Source organism: Mirounga angustirostris, unplaced genomic scaffold (assembly GCF_029215605.1).
Source record: "Mirounga angustirostris isolate CCGP_5_RB_7025 unplaced genomic scaffold, mMirAng1.0.hap1 SCAF_7, whole genome shotgun sequence".
Classification (NCBI taxonomy): domain Eukaryota; kingdom Metazoa; phylum Chordata; class Mammalia; order Carnivora; family Phocidae; genus Mirounga; species Mirounga angustirostris.
This window is the reverse complement of record NW_026991715.1, coordinates 57,269,230-57,292,795: the sequence shown is the minus strand read 5'-3', so window position 1 is coordinate 57,292,795 and position 23,566 is coordinate 57,269,230. Positions and strand designations below refer to the sequence as shown.

The following is a 23,566-nucleotide window of genomic DNA, read 5'->3' as shown; positions in this document are numbered from 1 at the left end:
GGGAAGCCTGCTGCTTCTCCCTCTCTCACTCCCCCTGCTTGTGTTCCCTCTCTCGCTGTGTGTCTTTCTTGTCAAATAAATAAATAAAATGTTTAAAAAAATAAAAAAAATAAATCCATAACCTACCTATAAGATGGATCTTAGTAGTGATTTAAATGGTATCTTGTGTGTAATGTATAGCTCAGAGAAAAACTGTTTTCTATGGCCGAATCAAGCTCATTTTTTACAGGAATAGAGTGAGGTTTTTGTTACTGTTGTTTGGCCAAATTATAAAATTTCAGTGAAATGCGGAGAAAATCTCCACCCTAAGTGATAATTTTTCACTTGCTTCTTTTTAAAACAAAACAGGAAATTGAGAAGAGAAGAAGAATAGAGGAAGCGTACAAAAATGCCATGACAGAACTGAAGAAAAAATCCCACTTTGGAGGGCCAGATTATGAGGTATGAAGTTATATTTTTATTTTAGAAGGAGGAAAATATAGGCCATATCTGTCTCAAAAGTGATTAATTTTTAAATAATACTTTTACAGCCTTTAAATATTCTAGATATGTAGTATGTTCTTCAGTGTTTAATTAAATGTATATTTCATAATATATAAATGTTAGGCTTATTCTGAAATAGATTTTTTTTTAATTGACTACAAAATTTAGTGTAGGCTTTTCAAAGACTCATTTATTAGGCCTGTCTGCATTATAGGACAAGTTTTTATCTTTCCTGTGGAGGACGATAATTTTTAATGTTGTCTTCTAATTTTTTTTTTTTTTTAATAAAAGCAACTTATGGAGGAACAGACAAAAAGATTTTAGTGTGTGCTGTATATACTGTGAGGTCCTGTCCATAGCAGAGCTCGAACTGTCCTCATGGCCTTGTCCTTCTTGTTTGAAAATACCTGAAACCAACTTCTTTCCTCTTTTGTTTCTTTGTTGAATGATTAATAAATTCTCCCTCTCTATACACACACGTAGATATTAATATTTTATAAACTGTTTTTTCACTATATTTCTTTAGAGGGAAAAAGGTGTAAGAAATATAGTTGGTAATAGTCACTGATACTGTTGATATTCCTGAAATGCATTTTAAAAATGAAGTGGTAAAGGATATCATTGAGATAGAAGTAGAATGTTAAAATAATTATGTTTAGGGGCGCCTCAGTGGCTCAGTCAGTTGGGCATCTGCCTTTGGCTTGAGTTGTGATCCCAGGGACCTGGGATCCAGCCCCACTTCTAGCTCCCTGCTCAGCAGGGAGTCTGCTTCTCCCTCTGCCCCTCCCCCCGCGCGTGTGCGCACGCACGCACACTCTCTCTCTCTCTCAAATAAATATTTTAAAAAATAATTATGGTTAGTTTATATTTTAAAAAATAGGAAAGAGGGGCTCCTGAGTGGCTCAGTCAGCTAAGCTAAACTCTTGGTTTCAGCTCAGGTCAGGATCTCATGGATCTTAAGATCAAAGCCCCAAGTTGGGCTCTGTGCTCAACAGGAATTCTGCTTAAAGATTCTCTCCCTCTGCCACTCCCCCACTCTTTTGCACTCTCTCTCTCTCTCTCTCTCTCTCGCAAATAAATGGATAAATCTTTAAAAAAAAAAAAATTGAAAAATTTCTCGCTGTTTTTAGAAAGGAAAAAAATAGAGTTGCTGTTGACTGAGTATGTTTTATGTTGGAATTGATTTCCAGGTGTGGAAATTCATAATGATGAGGCTTGAGCTGTAATACATCACAGTTATTGAGCTGTCAATTATTCCTTCTAGAATGTGTAAAAATCATATAATTAGCTACCCTCGGGGTTTTAAAAAACAAGTTACTGGGATATAAGCTATTACAATTTTAATTTTCATTCTGAAGCTAAGCACATTGTTTTTGCTATTTTTGGTTTATTTTGGGGGTAAACTGTCAACTCTTAAAATTACCTAATTTTTTTCATATTATAAGTAAAACCAGATGTTCATGTAGGAAGATTATAGGAAATACAAAAAGCCCATGTGCTTAACAATATATGGTATCTCCTACCAGCCATATATAAGTGTAATTGTATGCTTGTTTATCTTCACTTCTGTCGACAAGGGTTTTGGGGGAAGATCAAAGCCCCAAAAGGAGGTGATGTGGTTTTGGAATATAGGTGAAGTTTGGTGGAGGGAGGTCTCGAATCAACAGCCAAGAAAGAATTCTCTGGTGCAAAATGGTGGTTTTATTTTTATTTATTTATTTATTTATTTATTTATTTATTTATTTATTTATTTATTTATTTTTAAAGATTTTATTTATTTATATGAGAGAGAGAGACACAGCGAGAGAGGGAACACAAGCAGGGGGAGTGGGAGAGGGAGAATCAGGCCTCCCGCCAAGCAGGGAGCCCGATGCGGGGCTCGATCCCAGGACCCTGGGATCATGCCCTGAGCCGAAGGCAGACGCTGAACGACTGAGCCACCCAGGCGCCCCAAAATGGTGGTTTTTATTAAAGCACAGGGACAGGACCCTTGGGCAGAAAGAGCTGCTGCCCCTGGGGTTGTGAGGGGTGGCTGTTTATATACTATGGGGTTGGGGGAGGTTAGGAAAAAGGGAAGTTTCAAAAGGATTTTCGTATGCTAAAGAAGACTCACAGGATACTGGAGGCCTTGCCATTGTCAAGTTAAGATTGTTTTTCCCCTAACAAGGGATTAGCATTAAGATAGTTGGGAGATTCCTGGAAGGATGTCACACATGTCCCACCCAGGAATAGGGGGTGGGGGGAGGTTGCAGGGTGTCAGCTTGTGCTTTGTCTTCAGCTTGCCTTCTGTTCCCTCACCATTTACCCCCTGAACAATTTTGACCCTTAAATCTTTAAGGTTGTTGAAGGTGGAAGATCTCATCTTCTGTAACGTCTTCCTGCTGAATAGGGCATAGAGATGTCCCTACATATGAGTCAATATTGGTCAGTTGGGGAACATATAGGGGAGTTATGAAAGGGGAGGCAGCTGAATCCAACGAGGTCAACATAGATGAACCTTCTTGAGTAGAAAGGATCTGTTAGCTGGAAGTTATGGCAGTGAAGTCTTCACACTAGGAAGGGAGACACCGGAAATGACAAAATAAGGTTAATATTGTTCTGAATAAAAGACCTTGGATAGTTGACCTTTGATAATTTTCCTCCAGTTTAGGAGTTTTAAGCAATCACTAAAGGAAAGAGATCATTTAAAGTGCCAACTTGAGTATTCATGTCAGTTAGAAACCCAGAAATATTTTTGTGGTAATCTAGAATGTATACACAACATTGTTTTTATGATAGCGCAAGTTTTGTAAAACTACTTTGCGCATTTGTATTACTTTAGTATTTAATAGAGAAATGCTATTTTGAGTGTCATTTAGGGCTTTGACCGTGTACTTAAGAGTTTTCATGTGCCAAACAATCTCCAGTCTCAAAGAGGGAACAAAGATGGATGCTAGGTGGTCATACCAATGTCATACAAAACATGTCCACCATTGTTTTAAATTTGGAAGGTTAGCTGGGTTGGTAATTGTTTTAATAATGTGTCTGTGCCTCCAGGCAAAACCCAGAGTACAGTGACCTGTCCAGCCTGGGGGAAGCTATGGACAAGTTAGAGTCTCATAGCCATTGGGTCCCAGCAAGGAGCCAGTCATATAATACTGGGCCTCTTTGGAGTGCAGTGGGGATTTCAAGGGCTACTCGATTTCAAGGGCTATTCGGTTTTGGAGAGCCATCCTTTAAATTTGTGTAATAATCTCAAGCCCATATTTGATTGGGGAGTTATGTCTTGACAATAATTCCCTTTTCTTTAAGTTGCTCCATATGGCATATGGTACTAGGAAGGCATATCTGGAGTCACTGTAGATATTAATTTTTAAGACTTCTGCCAATTGTAAAGCACAGGTGGGCGCTATTAATTCTGCTTTGGGGAGGTGTATTTGCTGACAGGGCTTTGGCCTCAGCAGTCTGAGTTAAGACTGACTATAGCATACCCGGTTTTTCTTACCCCTCTTTTCCATGAAGCTACTGCCATTGGTAAACCAACTGTCACCTGCATTTTTAATAGGGGCATCTTAAATCTGGTCGACTAGAATAAACAAGATCAATAACCTCTTAACGGTTATGTTCTATACTACAGAAGTATGATGATCAGGTCCAGGCCTAAGGGTAGCTGGGTTTAAAGTTTGACAGGTTTTAAATATATTTCAGGCATATCTATAAGCATTGCCTAGTGTTTAATAAGTCAGTTTCCCATAATCTCTTGGTGGCTTTTGGTTTCTAAGACACTCTGGACCTGATGTGAGGTCATTACAGTCATTGTCCCAAAGTAAGCTTTGAGGCTCCTACCAAAAAGACTGTTATATGCTTGGCTAAAGCCTCTATTTGCATTTGTACCTCAATAGAGGTGGCTTCTAGGATAAATATGACTAAGGGATAATTCCATCTGTTTTAGGTAAGGCATTAATATCCTAATTACAAGGAATTACTGGCAAATGAGAGAAGACTTATCAAGAGATAAGGGCATCCAAGTACATCATCCAATCCAGTCATAAAGAAAGTAGGGCCATCCATTATCTCCACAGGTCCATAGTTAACCCTATGGAGTGGGGTGTGCTCTGGCTTTTAGGGAAGGATTTTGTCATCTCAGCCACACAGAACTGGTCAAGGTGCTAGTTGTGTTATATAATTTTGGGGAAATTAATCCTAAATAATCATATGCCCATGGGGTCCTGTTATTATCCCCACAGAATAACATGCAATAAGATTATCTATACAGGAGCTATTGTGTAGAAACAGAAAAGCTATTTCTGTGAAGTTTACTTCAAGTTGTCTAGCTTAAGCAAACAACATCTAAGGACAATCAAAACTAAAGGTGCATTATTGAAACATAATTTTTCTCTTTAAATAACCCTCATTTCCAGAGATAGCCAAATCAAGACTCTTTCGTTTGTAAAACAAGTCCAATTTTAACAAACCTGGCATAATTATTTACATAAGCTCAGCAAGAATAATGATCGTATACATCTTTTAGAATCTGCTCTGCTGGAACCTTTATGAGGAATCTCTAGGTTGAACTTTTAGTAGCCTCTCCAGGCCAGAAGCCAAGCCAAGTACTTGCCATCAGACATGCCTGCAATACCTGTAGATTTGAGCGAATTCCTCTTCACGAGGTCCCCAAAGTATCCTGAGGTTCCTGCACCTGCCAGGAAGTGACATTCTTTACTCACCTGGTGAGGCTGCTGGTAACTCTGTAAAGCAAGGTATCAGGCCAACATTTCCAAGCGGCTTTATAGCTCCAGGTTTCATAAAGTCAGTCTTAGTTCCTTAAAGGTGTTTGGTCAGGGGCACCTGGGTGGCTCAGTCGTTAAGCGTCTGCCTTCGGCTCTGGCCATGATCCCAGGGTCCTGGGATCGAGTCCCGCATCGGGCTCCCTGCTCCGCGGGAAGCCTGCTTCGAACCTCTCCCACTCCCCCTGCTTGTGTTCCTGCTCTCTCTCTCTCTCTCTGTCAAATAAATAAATAAAATCTTAAAAAAAAAAAAAAAAAAGGTGTTTGGTCATATCTGAGTCTATGCATGTCTCTCAAATATGACATTCCAGTCAGAGCCTTGGTAAAATAACCAACATTTCCAGTGGTGTCCTGTTACAAGGAGAAGATTCTTACTGAACTTACGCAAATGATTATGATTGCCATGGAAGAACGAATACTTACTGAGACCTTTTCAATGAGAGGGTTCAGGTAGAGAGAAAAGTTAAATGTTTTAATTTGCTTTATTGTTATTTCTGTATATTACTGATGTCTTTTTTTTTTTTTTTTAAGATTTTATTTATTTATTTGACAGAGAGAGGCAGTGAGAGAGGGAACACAAGCAGGGGGAGTAGGAGAGGGAGAAGCAGGCTTCCTGCTGAGCTGGGAGCCCGATCCGGGGCTCAATCCCAGGACCCTGAGATCATGACCTGAGCCGAAGGCAGACGCTTAACGACTGAGCCACCCAGGCGCCCCTATTACTGATGTCTTAAGAGAAAGTCTTAGTCTGGAAGAGCAAATAGTAAAGAGCCAGGAGTGTTTCAAACGAGAGTCACAACACTATAATCTTTTAGTTCATTTAGTCCCATGTTACTAATTCTTGTTTAGTTTGAATGCAGCCTTAGTTCTCCTTAAAGATGAAACATTTTACAAGAGAATAACTATAAATGACAAGACTAAAAAATGGATATGGTTAAACATCTGATGAGAGGTTACAATGTAGCTGGCAAGGAAATCCGGTTATTTCTGTGACACATAACACTTTAATAATCTATAAAATAGAGTGATGATGACCTTTTACCAGAAGGTAACATACCAAACAAACAAGCCTAATTAGTCAACGAGACTTTGTTCATGATTTAAATCTTGGGCAAGTTTGTTAAAACCTTAGAAAGTTTTAAAGCACATACCTAAATAGGATTAGGATGTTAAAGACCTGATAAAGGCAAAACATAAACTGGTTTTCTGAGCAGACAAAAGAGAAAAAACCTTTGTTTACATATTCTTATCAAGAGCAGACAACAATTCAAGAAAACTTGTCTTTTTGAACAGAGAGAAAGCAGACTTTCAACCTTATACCAATGTACTTCTCCACTCATTTCAATCTTAAGGTCCATCCTGACCACACCTAAAATTCCGTTCCAGAGTTTTCCCATCACAAACCTTCTACAACTTTCTTTTGCATTCAGATTTTGTCCCAAGCCATCTCTCCAAACAACCATTTAGGACAAAATTACCTTCTTTTACCTTCATTCCCATTCCTTATATCTTCCTTACATATCTTCTACATTTGTATATACAGAGTCGTTTCCCTTATTTCCATCAGTCTTAATTACATTTAGCAGAATTTTGCACTCTTAGAAACCTTAGTCTCCAGTGAAGACTAAGTAGTAACCAATTGTGGACTGTTACCAAATTTATGAATCAATTAAGCAAATTTATGAATCAATTAAGCACAAAACATGCTTACCAACAGATTTAAACATCCTTAGTTTCTTTGCAATAAGAAGTCAAAAGCACAAACCTACATCTAGTAATCAATGATTTAGCCCTTTTATGCTATTTGGAAGAGACCTAGATGCCCAACAGATTTAATCCCATTTATCATCCAAGCAAAACTTTAAAATTTCAGGTTACCAGAGACTTTGAAAGCTATCTTAACAATTACCCATGAAAACTTTGAGACAATCATCATTTTAGTCATCTTTTTGCTAAACAATTTGCAAAGAGATAACACGAGCTTATTTGACCTTCAGCAAACCTGGATAGAATAAAGTTTCACGTTTACTGCTGATAACTTAAAAGACATGTCTATCTTAATTAAACCAATAACCTTAAATTAGTTTAAATATTGAATTATGTTCCACCTGGATCCTCTCCATTGTCAATTTTTACCTGAGACACTAGTGAGGAAATCTGGAGTAGGTGGTATTAAGTCCAGGGGGTGCTCTTCTTGCTCCTTGACAGTGAAGGGAGAAGGAGCCATGGTGCCTGAGGCACTGAGGATAGTCTAGAAGCCAGTTATGCAGGTCGCACCCAAGGTGGTGCAAAAACAGGAGAAGAGGGAGGGGGAGATAGAAGAGGCAAAGTGCTGGGGTGCCTGGGTGGCTCAGTCGTTAAGCGTCTGCCTTCGGCTCAGGTCATGATCCCAGGGTCCTGGGATCGAGCCCCGCATTGGGCTCCCTGCTCCATGGGAAGCCTGCTTCTCCCTCTCCTGCTCCCCCTGCTTGTGTTCCCTCTCTCGCTGCGTCTCTCTCTGTCAAATAAATAAAATCTTTAAAAAAAAAAAAAGAGGCAAAGTGCTGCCAGAAGGCAGAGAAGAGGGTTCCTGGTTCTAGAGCTCACCAGCTCCAACAGAGGAGCAGATGCCATGTTTCCCCGCCAACAAGGGGGGGAATAAGCAGTCCATGTCCGAAAGAAGACAGGGAATTTCCCCAAAACAAAGGGAGTTTCAGCAGCTGCTTGGGAATATTCCTTAAGATCCTTGTCCTGAGGTAGACTAACCACAGATGGCTCCAGTTATAGCCATTAACCCAGGAAATGAGGGAGAAGCCCCTACATCTATTAGGAAGAACAGTGAGAGAGAGTCAGAGTCCCCTTTGGGGTGGCCTGTGTTTCCTCCAGCAAACCTGGGTTTACTTGGAGGGGCCTATTTAGATAATTATCATCCAATATGTTGGGGAGGGTGGGTTACAAGCCAACACATTCAGTCAAACACATTCTGCAAGAGGCTCTTAGGTCGGGGTCCTGGTGTAGAGCAGTGAAGGCCTACGTACAAGCAGTGAAGGTACCGTAGGTCCATCTGCCCTGTTTCCTGCAGAAGAGATCTAACTGACAGATCCTGAGGCCATGCAGTGTTACAGGAGCTCAGTCCTTTCCTAAATTTTGCAATCTGAATTGTTTCCAGTAGGTTAAAAGGCACCCTTCCTTGGGAACCGAAGAAGAAGCCTAATGAGGCCATGTTCCCAGAAAAGTAAAGGAGGTCCATTACCAAATCCCCCCTGACTCCCAGGTGGCGTCCCACACAGGTTATGTCAGAGGTTTCGTGTGTCAAAAGTGACCAGAGTCATCCCTCAAACAAAAATCACTGTTGATCACCATCCTGCCTTCCTGTGAAGGCATTCCTGCCATAAAAGGCCCTGAAGGGATGCCGGCATCCTTCCCCTCCCCCCCCCCCAATCACATCCTAGACTGCCTATGGGTGCCTGGTGAATGGACTGAAAAACGATGCTGTGCCGTCCTGTGCCCTGATGGTTGCATACTGCCCTGCCATTTCTAACCCATGGAAGATACTGGAAAAGTTTTACAAGGGGGAAATTACCAAATTTTGTAGCTTTAAGTAGTTAGTAGAGGACATTGACGGTGAATAGTAAAGATGGAAATCCATCATGGTCTAAGTGACATTCCAACACATGTGGTCTTTATAAAGTCAACTTCCCTAGGAAATGGTCCCCAGTTGGGTTTTAATTCCATCTGGTACTGGTTTCAGCTGGCTCCCAGTGGAGGTCCCACGGCCAGAAGCAGCTAGACCAGGGATGTGGAGGGGACCACATTAGATCAGTCAGGAGGAAACTTCACATGGGAGTCTTAAGGTTGGCAGCCATCCTGGTGACTTAGGTGTCCCCAAGACAGACAACTTTGTATAAGGACAGGAATAAAGAGTGGGCATCAAGTTTCTGGGTCTTATTACCATCCCGGACAGGGCACTAACTTCCAGCCAAAAGGCAGGCTTTCTCCTCCCCAGAGAGTAGCCATGGGCTAGAGGATTACAGCCTGAGCTATTGACATGAAAATGTTCCAATAAGACCATACTCCTTGAAGAGCTACAGAAATTGAAAGTAAAGGAAAAGAGAAAGTACTCACCAAGTTTGTACCGAAGCTCAGAGTTCAGATGCAAAGACTCAAAGCCCCACGTTGGGCACCGTAGGATGTGGTTTTGGAATATAGGTGAAGTTTGGTGGGGGGAGGTCTCGAGTCAACAGCCAAGAAAGAATTCTTGAGACGTCTCTGGTGTAGAATGGTGGCTTTATTAAAGCACAGACACAGGACCCTTGGGCAGAAGGAGCTGCTGCCCCTGGGGTTGTGGGGGAGCTTATTATATACTATGGGGTCGGGGAGGTTAGGAAAAAGGGAGGTTTCAAAAGGATTTTCATGTGTTAAAGAAGACTGGGGGGGGAGGGATACTGGAGGCCTTGCCATTGTCAAAGTTGTTTTCTCCTCTAGCAAGGCATTAACATTAAGATAGTTGGGAGATTCCTGGAAGGATGTCATACATGTCCCACCCAGGAATAGGGGGTAGGGGGAGGTTGCAGGGTGTCAGCTTGTGCTTTGTCTTCAGCTTGCCTTCTGTTCCCTCATCAGAGGTACGTTGTGCTAATAAGTACATTTGTTAACTAGTTTCAGATTTTTTTTTATTGTTTATTAATATGATTAGGTAGACTTTCTTAAAAAAAAAAAGTTTACTGGTCATTGGCATTTATTCTTTAATGACTCACTTATCCATGCCCCTTAATATTTTTATCTGGTTTTAGAGGTTTTTTTCCTCTGTTGATTTAGAAGATACGGAGGATTAGCTTTTCATTTTTCAATTATTTTTTTCCTTTTTTAGTTTTTTAAACTTTTGATTGTTGGTTTTGTCATATAAAAGTTTTATACTTTCATGTAATTAATCCCTCAGTCTTTTGATGTACTTATTTCTACATTTGGTATCATGCTTAAAAAAACATTCCCTACTTTAAATAATTATATTTACTGGGTTTTTAATAGTTTCTTCTAATATATTGTTAGTACATCTGGATTTTTTAAGATTATGGTATAATGTAGGAATCTGTGTTTTATTTTAGTGGCATTTGTTAAATAAACAATCATTTTTCCATCCATCTAAAATGTACTTCCCTCTTTCTCTTTTAATGAAGAAAATGGTTAAGGGTACTTCAGTTTTTTTCTCACTGACCCCCTGTGGTATCAAGTTAAATATCCAGTTTTTAAGTGAACTAGGGCCTTTAGGACCTCTGTTTTTATACTTTTTTTCCCCTTCCTTTTGATATTTTGAGCCTTCTATATATTTTTTTTTTAGATTTTTTAATTTATTTATTTGACAGAGAGAGATATAGCGAGAGAGGGAATACAAGCAGGGGGAATGGGAGAGGAGGAAGCAGGCTTCCTGCTGAGCAGGGAGTCAGAGATGTGAAGCTCCATCCCAGGACCCTGGGATCATGACCTGAGCCGGAAGTAGACGCTTAATGACTGAGCCACCCAGGCGCCCCTATATTCTAAATTATTCTATATTCTTGTGTGAGTACTACTTTTGCATGGATTTTAGACACTGATTCAGATTATAACCTTATTTTGGTTCTTATCAAACATTTACGATGTTCTAATTATTGAACAAAACCTAAATGTTTCTGTCATCTGTAGCTTCAGAAATTACTTTTTAATCTTAAATTCATTCCTTAAGGTTTACTGTATATGTAAGACACTGTACTAGGCATGGAGATATACATGATCCTGCCTGAGGGCCCTACCTATATAATGGGAAAACAGGCTAGTTAACAGGCAGTTATGAAGCACTGTTAGCACTAAGAGGTTTTTGAGGCGGGGATGATGGCCTCCCAGAGAAAACAACATCTTAGGTAAAACCGTAAGAATGAGTAGGCTGAGTAGCTATTAACCAGGTGAGCAGCCTAGAGTGTTTGCTTGTAGGGGCTGAGAAGAAGGAAAAAATTTGGAAACCAGAAGCAAAAAAAAAAGGGGGGGGGGCATTTTGCCCCGGGGAAACTGAAAGGCCTTATCTTTGGAGGGTGGAGCTGATGGAGAGGAGGGAGTGGTTAGACTGGCTAGCAAGTTACAGAAGAATCCTTATAGAGCCTCGGGCAATGGATTTTAAGCAAGTGAAGTTTTCAGGTTTACAGTCTAGAAAAATCATTCTTGGTCCCTGCAGTGAGGAGAATGGATTGAAGTTGACAGTTGTGAATTGGGGGCTTCCCAAACTTTTTCAGTCTTGCAGGTTAGAATTAAAGATAGCCTAAATTAACATAGAGTAGTAGGAATAGACACTGATAAACTTAGATATCTAGAAAGTAAGATTAAAGGGTGTGGTGAATGAATGAGGGGAGTGGGAGGAATCCAGGACAGGCCCAGCAGTCTGCTTTCGATTGGTGTAGAGGTAGGGGAAGAAACAGGTTTTAGACATGTTGCATGTGAACTGCATCATTAACCTGAGGAGATCTTAAGTATTATTGGATGCAAAGGTCTAACACTTAGGAGAGAGATGGATAACCTATGAATTTGGGAATCACCTCATGATGACCAAAGCCTTAGAAATGAGTAAGTGCTGTGGGGAGAGCAAGTGTGGAACCCTGAGGAACACCCACATTTAATTCCAAAGAAGAGGCTTGGGTAGAGAGCAACTGGGAAATTAGGATCCAAGCTGGCGAGAGAACTCTTCAAAGAGAGTCATTCACATAAATGCTGCTAATGGGGCAAGTAAGCATAAAGATTGGTGTGTCCTGTAGATTTAGTAATGAATAGTTCTTTTGCATGGTAAGCATGATGAGATAAAAGGGTTTGTTTTTTTTTAAGTTGCTTTTTAATAAGGGAAATTTTTTCTGTTTTATTTAAGTGATTTTTTTCTCCCATGTGTTTGAATAATAGGAAGGTCCAAACAGTCTGATTAATGAAGAAGAGTTCTTTGATGCTGTGGAAGCTGCTCTTGACAGACAAGATAAAATAGAGGAACAGGTATATCTTTTATTAAAAATTCTAACACTAGGCATTCCTTGATGTATGTTATTTTATATAAATGGAATTTGAAAACTGTGAACCTAGAAAATGAACTGTGTCTATACTGAGTCACAAATGTAGAAGAATCTTTACAAGTCAGTTCCTTCATTGATGAATTTTTAAGCAGTAGAAAGACCACTGATCACTTAAAGGAATCACGCATAATTAACATGAAACTAAATGGAAATATTCTGCCTATTCCCCTTGAAGTATCCAACTTTATTGTCTATTAAGAACAAGCATATGTTTAATCTGAGTGAAACAGTCTGAATTTCTCTGTATCACAGTTACCAACCATATGAATTCACAAGGAAGATGACCAAGAATTAACCCCTTTATTGCTTTCACCACCTTCACCTTCAATATCTTCCTCACTTTTAACTTTGCTCAGTATTTTATCATTATCAAATTCACAGCAGTTATACCCAGCTATTTCTGTGGAAATTGAAGGAAAACATTTCTTAAATCCTTCAACTCTAGTCTCAGGATTAATTTGATCCTTTGCATCCTTTTAATTCTGTAACAATGCAGTTACCATATATTACCACTAGATGGTACTTAAGGGTGAATTTTAGTTACTCTTCCCAGGGCTTTAAGTATCTTGCAAATAAATTCGTAAATGTATCGGTTATACTACAAATGAACTTGCATAGAAAAGTTGGCTTTTTCATTCCTGTCATTGCTGAGGTAGTCATGGCCATTATGCCTATTCACTGGTCTGTCTCCCTGAGGGTAAATCACCTGCAATAGTGACTTTTGCTTTTCATGTTTATCTTTCATTATTTTTTTTCTAAATCAGTGATAAAAAGTTTTTGTTACATTCATTTATAAAGCTTATTAGTCATTTTTTATGCTGTAAAAAGATGCTATGCAGCATTCAATAAGAATGGAAGCTTTCAGTTCCTAAATGAGCTCCATTTTTAGATGCCGAAAGTATTACCTGAAGAAGTATCTTAGTGTTGGCTTTTTAAATGTTTTTTTTTTCTTCTTATTCTTCACGTTGATGTTTTTTTGTTTTGTTTTTGTTTTAATCTAAGTTGTGGTATTTTGGGGAGAGTAGGTCAAGACAACTTCAGTCTTAGTCTTGCCAGTGACTATGTGGCTGTAAACTTGCTGCTTAAATTCTCTGGGCCTTGGTTTTCTAATATGTAAAACAAGGAGTTACACAAGATGGTTCAAATCATCACTTCTGACTCTAAAATGCTACTCTACCAAATACAGTGGTTGAGTTGGAGTTTAAGAGGATCGATGAAAACTTTTGTAAACTTTAGAAAAAAAAATATTCATGGGTCTATTTGATTTTAGTCTGTTCTTGACACTGTGGTAGATACTCTGCAGAATGGGTCATTAAACAGACCATGATCTCATGATCTCACCTCATGGGCATGTTGATATCACAAGGGTAATTATAGTGTGGTAATGCTCTAGAATAGTAAGCGTCAGTAATCCATGAAATTAGTTCCAAAGATTCAGATCATTTCCCTCGTTGTATACAGTAAATTTTGCACAGGACTCCCAGCAGCACAGCCACTACTAAGGTATTCTTCAATGACACATTTTTGAGTTTACATGGTTCTACATTATTTACCAACATAAGGAAAGAAATTTTCAGTGAAGTGATGAGTGAGCAATGAGATCTTAGCAGTTCTGTTCAGATAGTGTTGAATAGAAATTACCACTTGTCTTCTGCATAGTTAGAAGATGAGCACACACACAACACAGCACGGCTTCTGGTACTTTATATTTAGTAGATACTGAATAAGTGAGAAGAAACTGGGCAAGTTCAGGAGGAGGAAGGAAGTTAAGTGGCAGTTTAACAGGAGTGACACAGTGGGTTGAAGGCTGAACACGTTCATGGAAAGGAGATAAAGATATCCGTGCTATGTTCTTTGTAACACAACTGAAGCAAATGACAGTGGTTCAAGTGGTATGGCCCTGCACAACCCTGATGAAGTGGAATGATTAGAATAATTTGGCCAGAGTTTAGATATAAGAAATTACTTCAACAGCAGTGTTAATACGGATTCATGGTAAATAATGCCATACCGGTATTGGAGAGTCTGGCAAATTTAAAGAACCAATCCCTACTCAAAGTGGTATGTATGGAGTCTGAAAGAAGAGATTGAATTAGAATACATGAAGTAAGTGTCAGGACATGGCAAGGCTTGAACCTTCAGAGTATTTTTGTAATTCAAATATTTATAAGTACTAAAGTGTTCAGTCATTAAATGTTGGTAGTTTCAGGTTATAGTATTCATTCTTAAGCTGCAAAGTATACCTTAAAACCCTCCCACCTAATGTTAAATGTTTTCTTAGTCACAGAGTGAAAAGGTCAGATTACACTGGCCTACGTCCATGCCATCTGGAGATGCCTTTTCTTCTGTGGGGACTCATAGATTTGTCCAAAAGGTAAGCTAATGTCAGAGTTTACTGGAAATATATATTGTTCTTCACTGTTGATGGAACTATCTTGTTGTATAAGTTTTCCCTTTTCTTGAATTTAGGAATGAGATTTTTTTGGTATTGTATACTTTCTTCCATATACATCCTCCAAAACAGTTAGAAATTTTCTTCTGAATATGTTCTTTCTTTTTTGTTTAAGGGGAAAGGGGGGATGGGGGATATAGGGAATGGCTAGTCCAAAATAGTTAACCAGAAGCAGAACCAGTTATGTTAAATCACTTTTTCTTTGGGGTTAAGTGATATTATTTTGTATTATTGGAAGCACTGCATTCTTTTTAGAAAGATTTTGGAGCATAAACCATAATAGGTGCATGAAGTCAGCACTTGCTGCTAAGCTTGTTTCATATAGTGCTTTGTTCTCTCTTTCTTTATCTTGTGTTTGGAAGTTGGTACTGAATGCTCTGTTGTGCCTTTGTTCTGATTACTTGGTTTTTTCTTTGTCTGTCTCTGGTAGCCCTATAGTCGCTCTTCCTCCATGTCTTCCATTGATCTAGTCAGTGCCTCTGACGATGTTCACAGATTCAGCTCCCAGGTACTGTATGACTGTATAGAGTGGACTTGAGTCTGTCTGTGCTATATTTCGGCCTGCTTTCCCAGTTCCTAGATATCTTTTGGTTAGGCCACTTGTTTTGGTTTTGAGTTTTAAATAGTAACAATAAGCATTAAAAAGGCAAAAAAAAGGCCTTCCTTATCTACTAAATAGTTCCTCTGTCAGGCTTGCATGTGCCCTTTGTATCCTCTGCTGTGAATAGCTTGGAATTTTGCCATATAGGAGGTACTCCTGAAAGATTTCAAATTGAAGTGAAACAAGTAGAAGATACCTGGTTTTTAAATACCATGTAGTATCTATTTCTTCAGACAGGATTCAGCAACTTTGATGAGCATGGTTTACAGGATACGTTACAGCATAAAAGCAGGTTTAAGCAGCCCCACTTCTAATCTAATTTAAAGTATCTCATAATTCAACAAGGAAGTTTCTTTTTAAAATATTTGTCTCATTACTCTTGTCAAACTAAGCTCCATTGAACTGATTTTATTTTTGTTATGCACATTACCCTTGAATGTTGTAAATTAATATTCTTGTTCAGATGCATTATTAAGTATTTAGGAATTTAAGACAGGAAGCTAGATGATTGCAGTCCCTGCCTCCATAATAAAGTCAAAGTATTATCCAAGGAATGTTTTTTAATATCAGCATTAGTTTTTAAAGTTTTTCAATCCTTATATCTTTGCCATTCAGCTTTGTATTTTTATGGTGATTGTATTTTACGTTATGTTAGCTTATGTTAAGAAGCTGAGCTCTCTAGTGTGAATGACTGAGTTTAAATCCTGGTTAGTTGTATGATCATGGACAACTTTTTTAACTCTTCTGTGCTTCACTTTTGTGATTTAGCTAGGACTGTGATCTCGCTAAAGCCTGGCATTTTGTAAATGCTAGATATGTGTGAGCTTTTATTAGCTATTATATAGCTATCTATTAGCTATTATTATACAATTTCTTTGAATAATCAAAATTTTCTACATTATTTTTTATCTATCAGAGTATACTTGACCCTTGAATAACATGGGGGTTGGAGCACCGACCCCCCCTCAGTCAAAAATCCACATACAACTTTTGCTTCCCAAAAACTTAACTACTAATAGTTCGTAATAGTTTATAATAATATAAACAGTTGATTAACATATATTTTATGTTATATGTATCATATACTGTATTCTTACAATAAGGTAACTTAGAGAAAGAAAAATGTTATTAAGAAAATTGTAAAGAAGAGAAAATACATTTACAGTACTGCTCTATATTTATTAAAACAAATCCACATATAAGTGGACCTGTGCAGTTCAAACTCGTATTGTTCAAGGGTCAACTGTATTCCGTAATTGTTTTTTAAAGTCATAATTTAGAACAGATTTCTTAGTTTACACTTATGAATAAAATTTACATTTGTTTAACTATGCAGTAAAGAAGAAAATGAAGGTTAAGACTCAAAGTGTATTTTTTTACTTTTGCTGCTTTTTTTTCTCCTTGAACTTTTTTGAGAAAGAGATGTATCAGTTCTGCATCAGAAATCACCCAGAACCAAACTTATTCCAGTATTTCTTAATTTTGTTCATTTATGAAAGCTTTTTAAAAGCATCTCATATTCGCAATAAATCAGTGACAAAACTAGATAATATTGGGATACTTTGGTTTATTCTGCTACACTCCACCTGGCATTAAAATAATAAAGTAACAGACTAAAGCTCATCAGTACTGGTCACCATGTACCCTTAAATTATACAAATACACAGGCTATAAATGAAAATGTAATGAGAGCAGTAAAAGAGGGTAAGCCACAATAGATGCCTAAGAATTAAGGCTTCAGGGGGCGCCTGGGTGGCTCAGTTGGTTAAGCCACTGCCTTCGGCTCAGGTCATGATCCTGGAGTCCCGGGATCGAGTCCCGCATCAGGCTCCCTCCTCGGCGGGGAGTCTGCTTCTCCCTCTGACCCTCCCCCCTCTCATGTGCTTTCTCTCTCTCTCATTCTCTCTCTCAAATAAATAAATAAAATTAAAAAAAAAAAAAAAAAGAATTAAGGCTTCAGAATGCCCACCTTGGACCCAAGCTATAGAGCTTTAAAACACCTAAAATTCTTCAAGTATAGATGAATATATTAGAGACACAGGAGCCCAGATTTTTACAAGACTTTGCCAAATTGTAGCATACTTTTTAATATTTTGTGTAACTTGTGTATAAGTTGAGAAAGATCTTTCTGGTGAAATTTTTTAAATATATGATGCTCATGATAATTCAGATTCTGTTTTTAGCTTTTAATTATTGTACTGTTTTATATGCCAAAAGAGGCAAAATTGCAGGAAAAATGACATTGAGCTCTTTAAGTATTTATTGTCCTTGCTAAAGTATTTGTTGTCATTAGCAGACTTGGGCTCTGGCAGTTAAGCTCTTTCCCCCCTTTATGTCCATAGTGACACTTTATTATTGTCGTAATTATTTATTTAACCCCTCCCCTGTTTATTGTACAATAATACCTTCTAATTTAGCAGAACTAGAAAGTAGAGTAGATAAAATCACATACTGATAAACACACACACTTTAGTAATTGTCTTTTTCTACAAAGTAGGCAATTTCGCATATACTATTTTGTAACCAGCTTTTTTTTGTTTTTGTTTTTGGTTTTTTGTTTATAATTAAGCCCATTTTCCCATCGGTAAACATGGGTCCTAATCTCCTTGTCTGTTACTATGGATGTGCATACAGGACTTACCTACTCACCTAATATTGAACATTTATTTTCAGTTTGTCTCTATTATAAATAAATATTATAAATAGTGTTACAGGAGCATCCTGATATACAGAACATCCATGTGTGTGTATATATATATCTTTGTACACTTTGTACAGTTATTTCCTTAGAATACATTTCTAGAAGTAGAATTAAGACAAAAGCCATAAACACTTCTGAGGTTTTTTATTCTTAATGCCAAACTGTTCATTTAAAAAGTTGAACCAGCTACACTCCCAGTTCAGTTTTCTTTTGTTACGTTGACACTGAGTATTATAATTCAGCTAATTTTTGCCAGTCTGATAGACTAAAAGTAGTATTTTTGCTTCTTGGCCTTTTGCATTTCTTCGGTGAATTGACTATTCATGTCCTGTCCGTTTTTCTTTTGGGTTAACAGTACACTGTTAATTTGTTATTAATAAATTATTCTATCCAACAAATCCCTCTGACTCTGTAGCAATAAGCATAGTTGTATTCCTTTCACATGAGTAAGAGAAAAGAGGTCTGAGCAGTCTTTGAATCCTTCTGGACTTTTGTTCATTAGAATTTTGTTCATTACATTTTTGTTTTATCATCAATAAAAATTTCTGAATTGATAATGTTAGAAAAATCCAGTTAGCCTCCATTTGACATACTGAGTGACTCAAATGGGAGGTGGAAGAAAAGACTAGAATTGGTGTGCCATCATCTCTTATTTTAAATGTGCTTTATCTCCATTTTTCATAGGTCATTTGCTAAGATGCTGTGTATGTCAGCTTATTTTCAACTCTAGGTCCAAAAAAATCAAGGGCATGATTCCTGAAATTATTTTAGTCTGATTAAAACTAGTGAACACTATTAAAGCAGATGAAACCTGCCTTAGTGATTTTGATCCAGTCTTTTGTTTTTTAAAGTGATAGCAGATGTTACTAGTAATAATATTTCCTAGTGTATCAAATTTTGAGCCTACTAAAATGGTAAATTTGCTTTGTGTTTATTCTTGTCATCCAACTTAATGGCCCCTTGTTTCCCAATTATTTTTGATATTTAGTCATAACTAAAAACAATAAACAGAGCAGATCATTAGGGTAGATTCGAATTGTCAGTGTGGTCACGAATGCCCGAGTCACTGCCCCAATAGTAAGTAACACTTACTACTTCAGATTTTATTGCAGTGAACGTGAATTCATTATTATAGTGAGATTTTACCTGTATCACCTCTCTTCTTAATCTCAGTGATATTACCTCAAGGAAGATGCCATAATGGATAAAGATACCATGATGAAAGCTTTGCAGAGATGGTTACTACAGTAATTGGGTACTTCGATTTCTTTAATTTCCTAGAAGCACAGCACTAAATTCATCTTGTTTATTTCTTTGTTGAACTTTTTCAAGCCCTCTTAAGTCAGGGAAGTACGTAAGAACAAAAGGCTGAACACTTCTCCGTAGGTGCAGTGGTAACAGTAGTAATACTATTTTTCATCTGTCTAAGAAGACGATGTTAAATGTGCTTCCTGTACATTCTTTGAACCTCTGTAAATAGCTTTCACTTCATATTTGTGAACTCTGGTTTCTTTGGGATCAAAACACAAAAATATCTTCTTGTTATTCAAACATTTGAAATAAGTTAGCAGGAATCCTCTCCCAAACAAAAATACAATTACCTGCATACTTTATGACAAAAGAGCTTAAACTGGCACTAAATTTTTTTGAAACAGAACTCTTTTTTAACAGAGTAAAATCCTTTACATTCTTCTTTCACAAGTGGTCTACTTAAAGTAGGTCTTTTTCTGGGAAGCATTTCTTTCTGCTTCTAATCTCATAATAAATGTTGGTGTTCTCAACTGCTAGTATCCCACCTACAAAGTACATATTCATATCTAAAAATTTTTAAGATCTTTGGTTCTAAAAAGGGTAAAAGTTTTTCCCAATCAGTGTGGACACAGATAAATGAGTCAAGCCAGTGCTACAGCAGTTGTTCGATTTATGCATACTAACTGGAACTCTCTTTGTTCCTTCCTCTTTGGGAACTCGGGTACGTTTTGTATGTCTTCATAACTTGGAAAGCCTGCATTAGTCCTCCTTATTCTCTCAGAGCAGATTTCAAAATTAGAGAGGCACACAGATTTTTCCAGGCAGCCCCTGGAGTTATATTTTCTAATGAAGCCTTTATACAAGTACAGAATATGGAGCGCCTGGCTGGTATGCACCTCTTGATCTGGGGGTCATGAGTTTGAGCTCTGCATTGGGTGTAGAGATTACTTAAATACATAAACATTGTAAAAAAAAATTTTTTTTTAAGTTTTTAAATTATAGAATGTACTATTTGTCACATTTTTAAATTTCAAGTCTGTAGCCCAACACCATTCACAGTGTTTTGAGGATTATGAATAAAGATATAAAATGTTACGTTAGTGCTTTATTTAGTACAAAAATAGATTGTAGAACCTCAGTATAAAATTTTTATCAAAAACTTTTATGATTATTACCAATTAGGGAGATTCTTAAAGTCATACCTACAAGCAAAAATGCATTCTGAAATCTAGAAAACTTTATGTAGACATACATGTCACTGTAACATATTGATAACATCCTTTTGTGTAGAAAAATTATACCCCCAGAGTTAATAATTTTAGCAATTTTTGCCCTCAAACCATTACTGTATTTATTTCAAAATATGTGTAAACCTGGTTCTTATTCTGTATCCCTAATGAATGCAGTAGATTTTATGTAAAATAAGTAGTTAAACTTAAGAATAAATTAAGTGAAGTATATTATACACATTTCCAACTCTTCCCTGCCTTCTCTTAATGTACTTATTATATAAAACAAAACTATGATGTAAAGGTTAGAAAATGGAGCTTAGAAAAAAGTGTCTCTGCGTACATGATTAAAATAGAAAGTCCTTCAGAAACCATCTTTTTATCACTTCACTTCTGTTTATAAACACGTTTCAAACTAGGAGAGTTTGCATTTTAATAGCACTCACGTGAAATCTTACCAGCGAATGTGATTGTGGATTCTAGGAGTGTGAAATACTCAGTTTTATTTGCTTATATAAAATGTGTAGGAGTAATTTGTGATAGTTAAAAGCACAGGTTTTATTTAAATTTCAGTAAAAAAGGGGCGCCTGGGTGGCTCAGTCGTTAAGCGTCTGCCTTCGGCTCAGGTCATGATCCCGGGGTCCTGGGATCGAGCCCCGCATCGGGCTCCCTGCTCCATGGGAGGCCTGCTTCTCCCTCTTCCACCCGCCCTGCTTGTGTTCCCTCTCTCACTGTGTCTCTCTCTGTCAAATAAATAAAATCTTTAAAAAAAAAAAATTTTTTTTTTCAGTAAAAAAGACTAATTAATAATTTAAAGGAAGACACTAAAAGGTGATTATTTGTAAATGTTTGCATATATGAATATTTGCATTTTCCCTAAAAGAATGTGAAACAGTGAAATTGGAGTCAAAAAGATGGGGGATTGGTTATTTTTTAATGTGGCTTATATTCATGGTAGAAGTGAAATTTATCAGTGAAGTAATGAAAATTTTGTTATCTTTTCGTAGGGAAATCTTGCCATATAACAAACTTTCTATTATCTTTGTAGTCTTAAACATAGAAACTGGACTAGATCATCTCTTTGTGTCCCTTTTACCCTTAGTGTCACGTGATTTTATGTTTTAAGACATTATCTCTGTAAGGAAGCATTTTATGGTAAAGGAAGGAATTTTTTTTCCCAGAAAATGCTTATTTTGCTCACTTTATGCACATTAGGCCAATATATGTTATTTGAGTGAAGCATCTTCTTTCTCTCCGTTTCTCCCCCCTGTCATTAACCTGGATATGATATCTGGAATGTGGACTAAACTCTTCAACTCTATATAACATCTACTAATCTTTGTGCATTTGGTTGCTCAGCTTTCTCAGAACATTTCTGAACTGAAACAAACTGAATACCATTCTGTTTTAGAGATTATGTCATGGTTATTCATTGGATATGGATTCTTATGGCTTTATTTTTCTTTCCAAGGTTGAAGAGATGGTGCAAAACCACATGACTTACTCATTACAGGATGTGGGTGGAGATGCTAATTGGCAGTTGGTTGTAGAAGAAGGAGAAATGAAGGTAATTCCCAGTAAAATGTTATAGGTTGCTAACTGCAGCTCTGTTACAGTCATAGTATCATTACTAACTATTGATGTGAATGAGAGTAGCATTTTAAAATTCCTTTTAAACAAATTACTACATATGATCAAAGAAACACCAGATACTAAGAAGTAAAATGTACTTTGGTTTTTATGGAGTTTATTTTTTTTTAATTTTTATTTTTTAAAAGATTTTATTTATTTATTTGATAGAGACAGCGAGAGAGGGAACACAAGCAGGGGGAGTGGGAGAGGGAGAAGCACGCTTCCCGCTGAGCAGGGAGCCCAACTCAGGGCTTGATCCCAGGACCCCAGGATGATGACCCGAGCCGAAGGCAGACGCTTAACAACTGAGCCACCCAGGCACCCCTTTACACAGTTTCTTTATGATCACAATAAAAATCTATGTACAAACCGTTCTGTTTTGCCTGGGCCATGGAGAAAATAAAATTTGGGTGTTTAGGTATGAATAAGACATAATTAGTTGATGGCTCTCTATTTGGATATTTCTCTTTATTTTTTAATATACTAAATATTGTACCCAGATGTCACTTTGTTCCCCTTTTTCATCTATCCCTCACTTCTTGTCCTTTCTCTCATTGCATCCTGTTTCAATATTTGGAGATGGGTCTGCTAATCTTGTTCACATCCTTAAACACAAGAGACAGAGAATAAGAGCAAGGAATAGGATGTAGAGATGGATTCAAAACAGCAGCTGCATTGAATTTTGGAATACCTTATGCCCAAGGCACTATGCTAAAGATAAAGAGATTTTTAATAAGACTCTCTCCAAGCTGAAACTTTGGTTGGGAAAGGAGGATATTGACATTATTTGTTTCTGTCTGATAATGAATTCAACGAAGAGCACAGATAAGTAGTGGAGAAAATTGGAAAAGAAAGATCTCTGTGATTTGAAACAGATTGTTTTATACTGAGGAGAAGCATTTGAACTATGTCTGGAAATGGAAGCAAGATTGTGACAAAGGTGAGGCAAGGATATTTTAGATAAAAAATATAAACACAAGCGAAAACTTGAAAGCGAACTTCTTATTCAGGAGTTTTGCATAGACTGTGTTGACCAGAATTATTCTAGCAGTAGAGATACAATATCAGATGTTGGAATTTATTTTCCTCCTGAATAGGGAACTAATTAAGAAATAAGAAATAAGCAGATGAAATGCTAAATATTAGCTATATATCTAATAAGCTGATTGGAGAATATAACTTCAGAGTAGCAGTGACAAGGTCTTGCTAATATGTTACCTGAGAATTAAACATAATGATTCTGACATAGCTAGATAATCACAGGCCTTCCCCACAAGAGTAAGCCCCAGAAGAAAACCAAGACACATGCTCTCTTTAAAAAAAAGGGGTGAGCCAAGCCTTCCAGTCCTTATTCTATACTCAACATTCCGATAAATCATTGTTGCCTCCCGAGGGA

At 37.4% G+C, this 23,566-nt stretch overlaps 1 protein-coding gene across 7 annotated transcripts in view; it reads left to right on the top strand.

Annotated features, from left to right (window-relative positions):
* The window catches only part of CERT1 (ceramide transporter 1), a 147,199-nt gene that overhangs the window by 74,835 nt on the left and 48,798 nt on the right, over nt 1-23,566 (top strand). For 5 of the 7 annotated variants that reach the window (XR_010413103.1, XR_010413102.1, XM_064596251.1 and 2 more), the window contains 5 exons: nt 349-441; nt 12,141-12,227; nt 14,586-14,678; nt 15,187-15,264; nt 22,010-22,105. Coding sequence is in view for 5 of the 7 variants with exons in the window: in XM_064596251.1 (XP_064452321.1) it covers nt 349-441; nt 12,141-12,227; nt 14,586-14,678; nt 15,187-15,264; nt 22,010-22,105 (447 nt within the window). In the remaining 2 variants the exon portion in view is untranslated. The remainder of the gene's footprint in view (nt 1-348; nt 442-12,140; nt 12,228-14,585; nt 14,679-15,186; nt 15,265-22,009; nt 22,106-23,566) is intronic. The other 2 variants (XM_045896593.3, XM_064596249.1) reach the window with 1 other exon arrangement.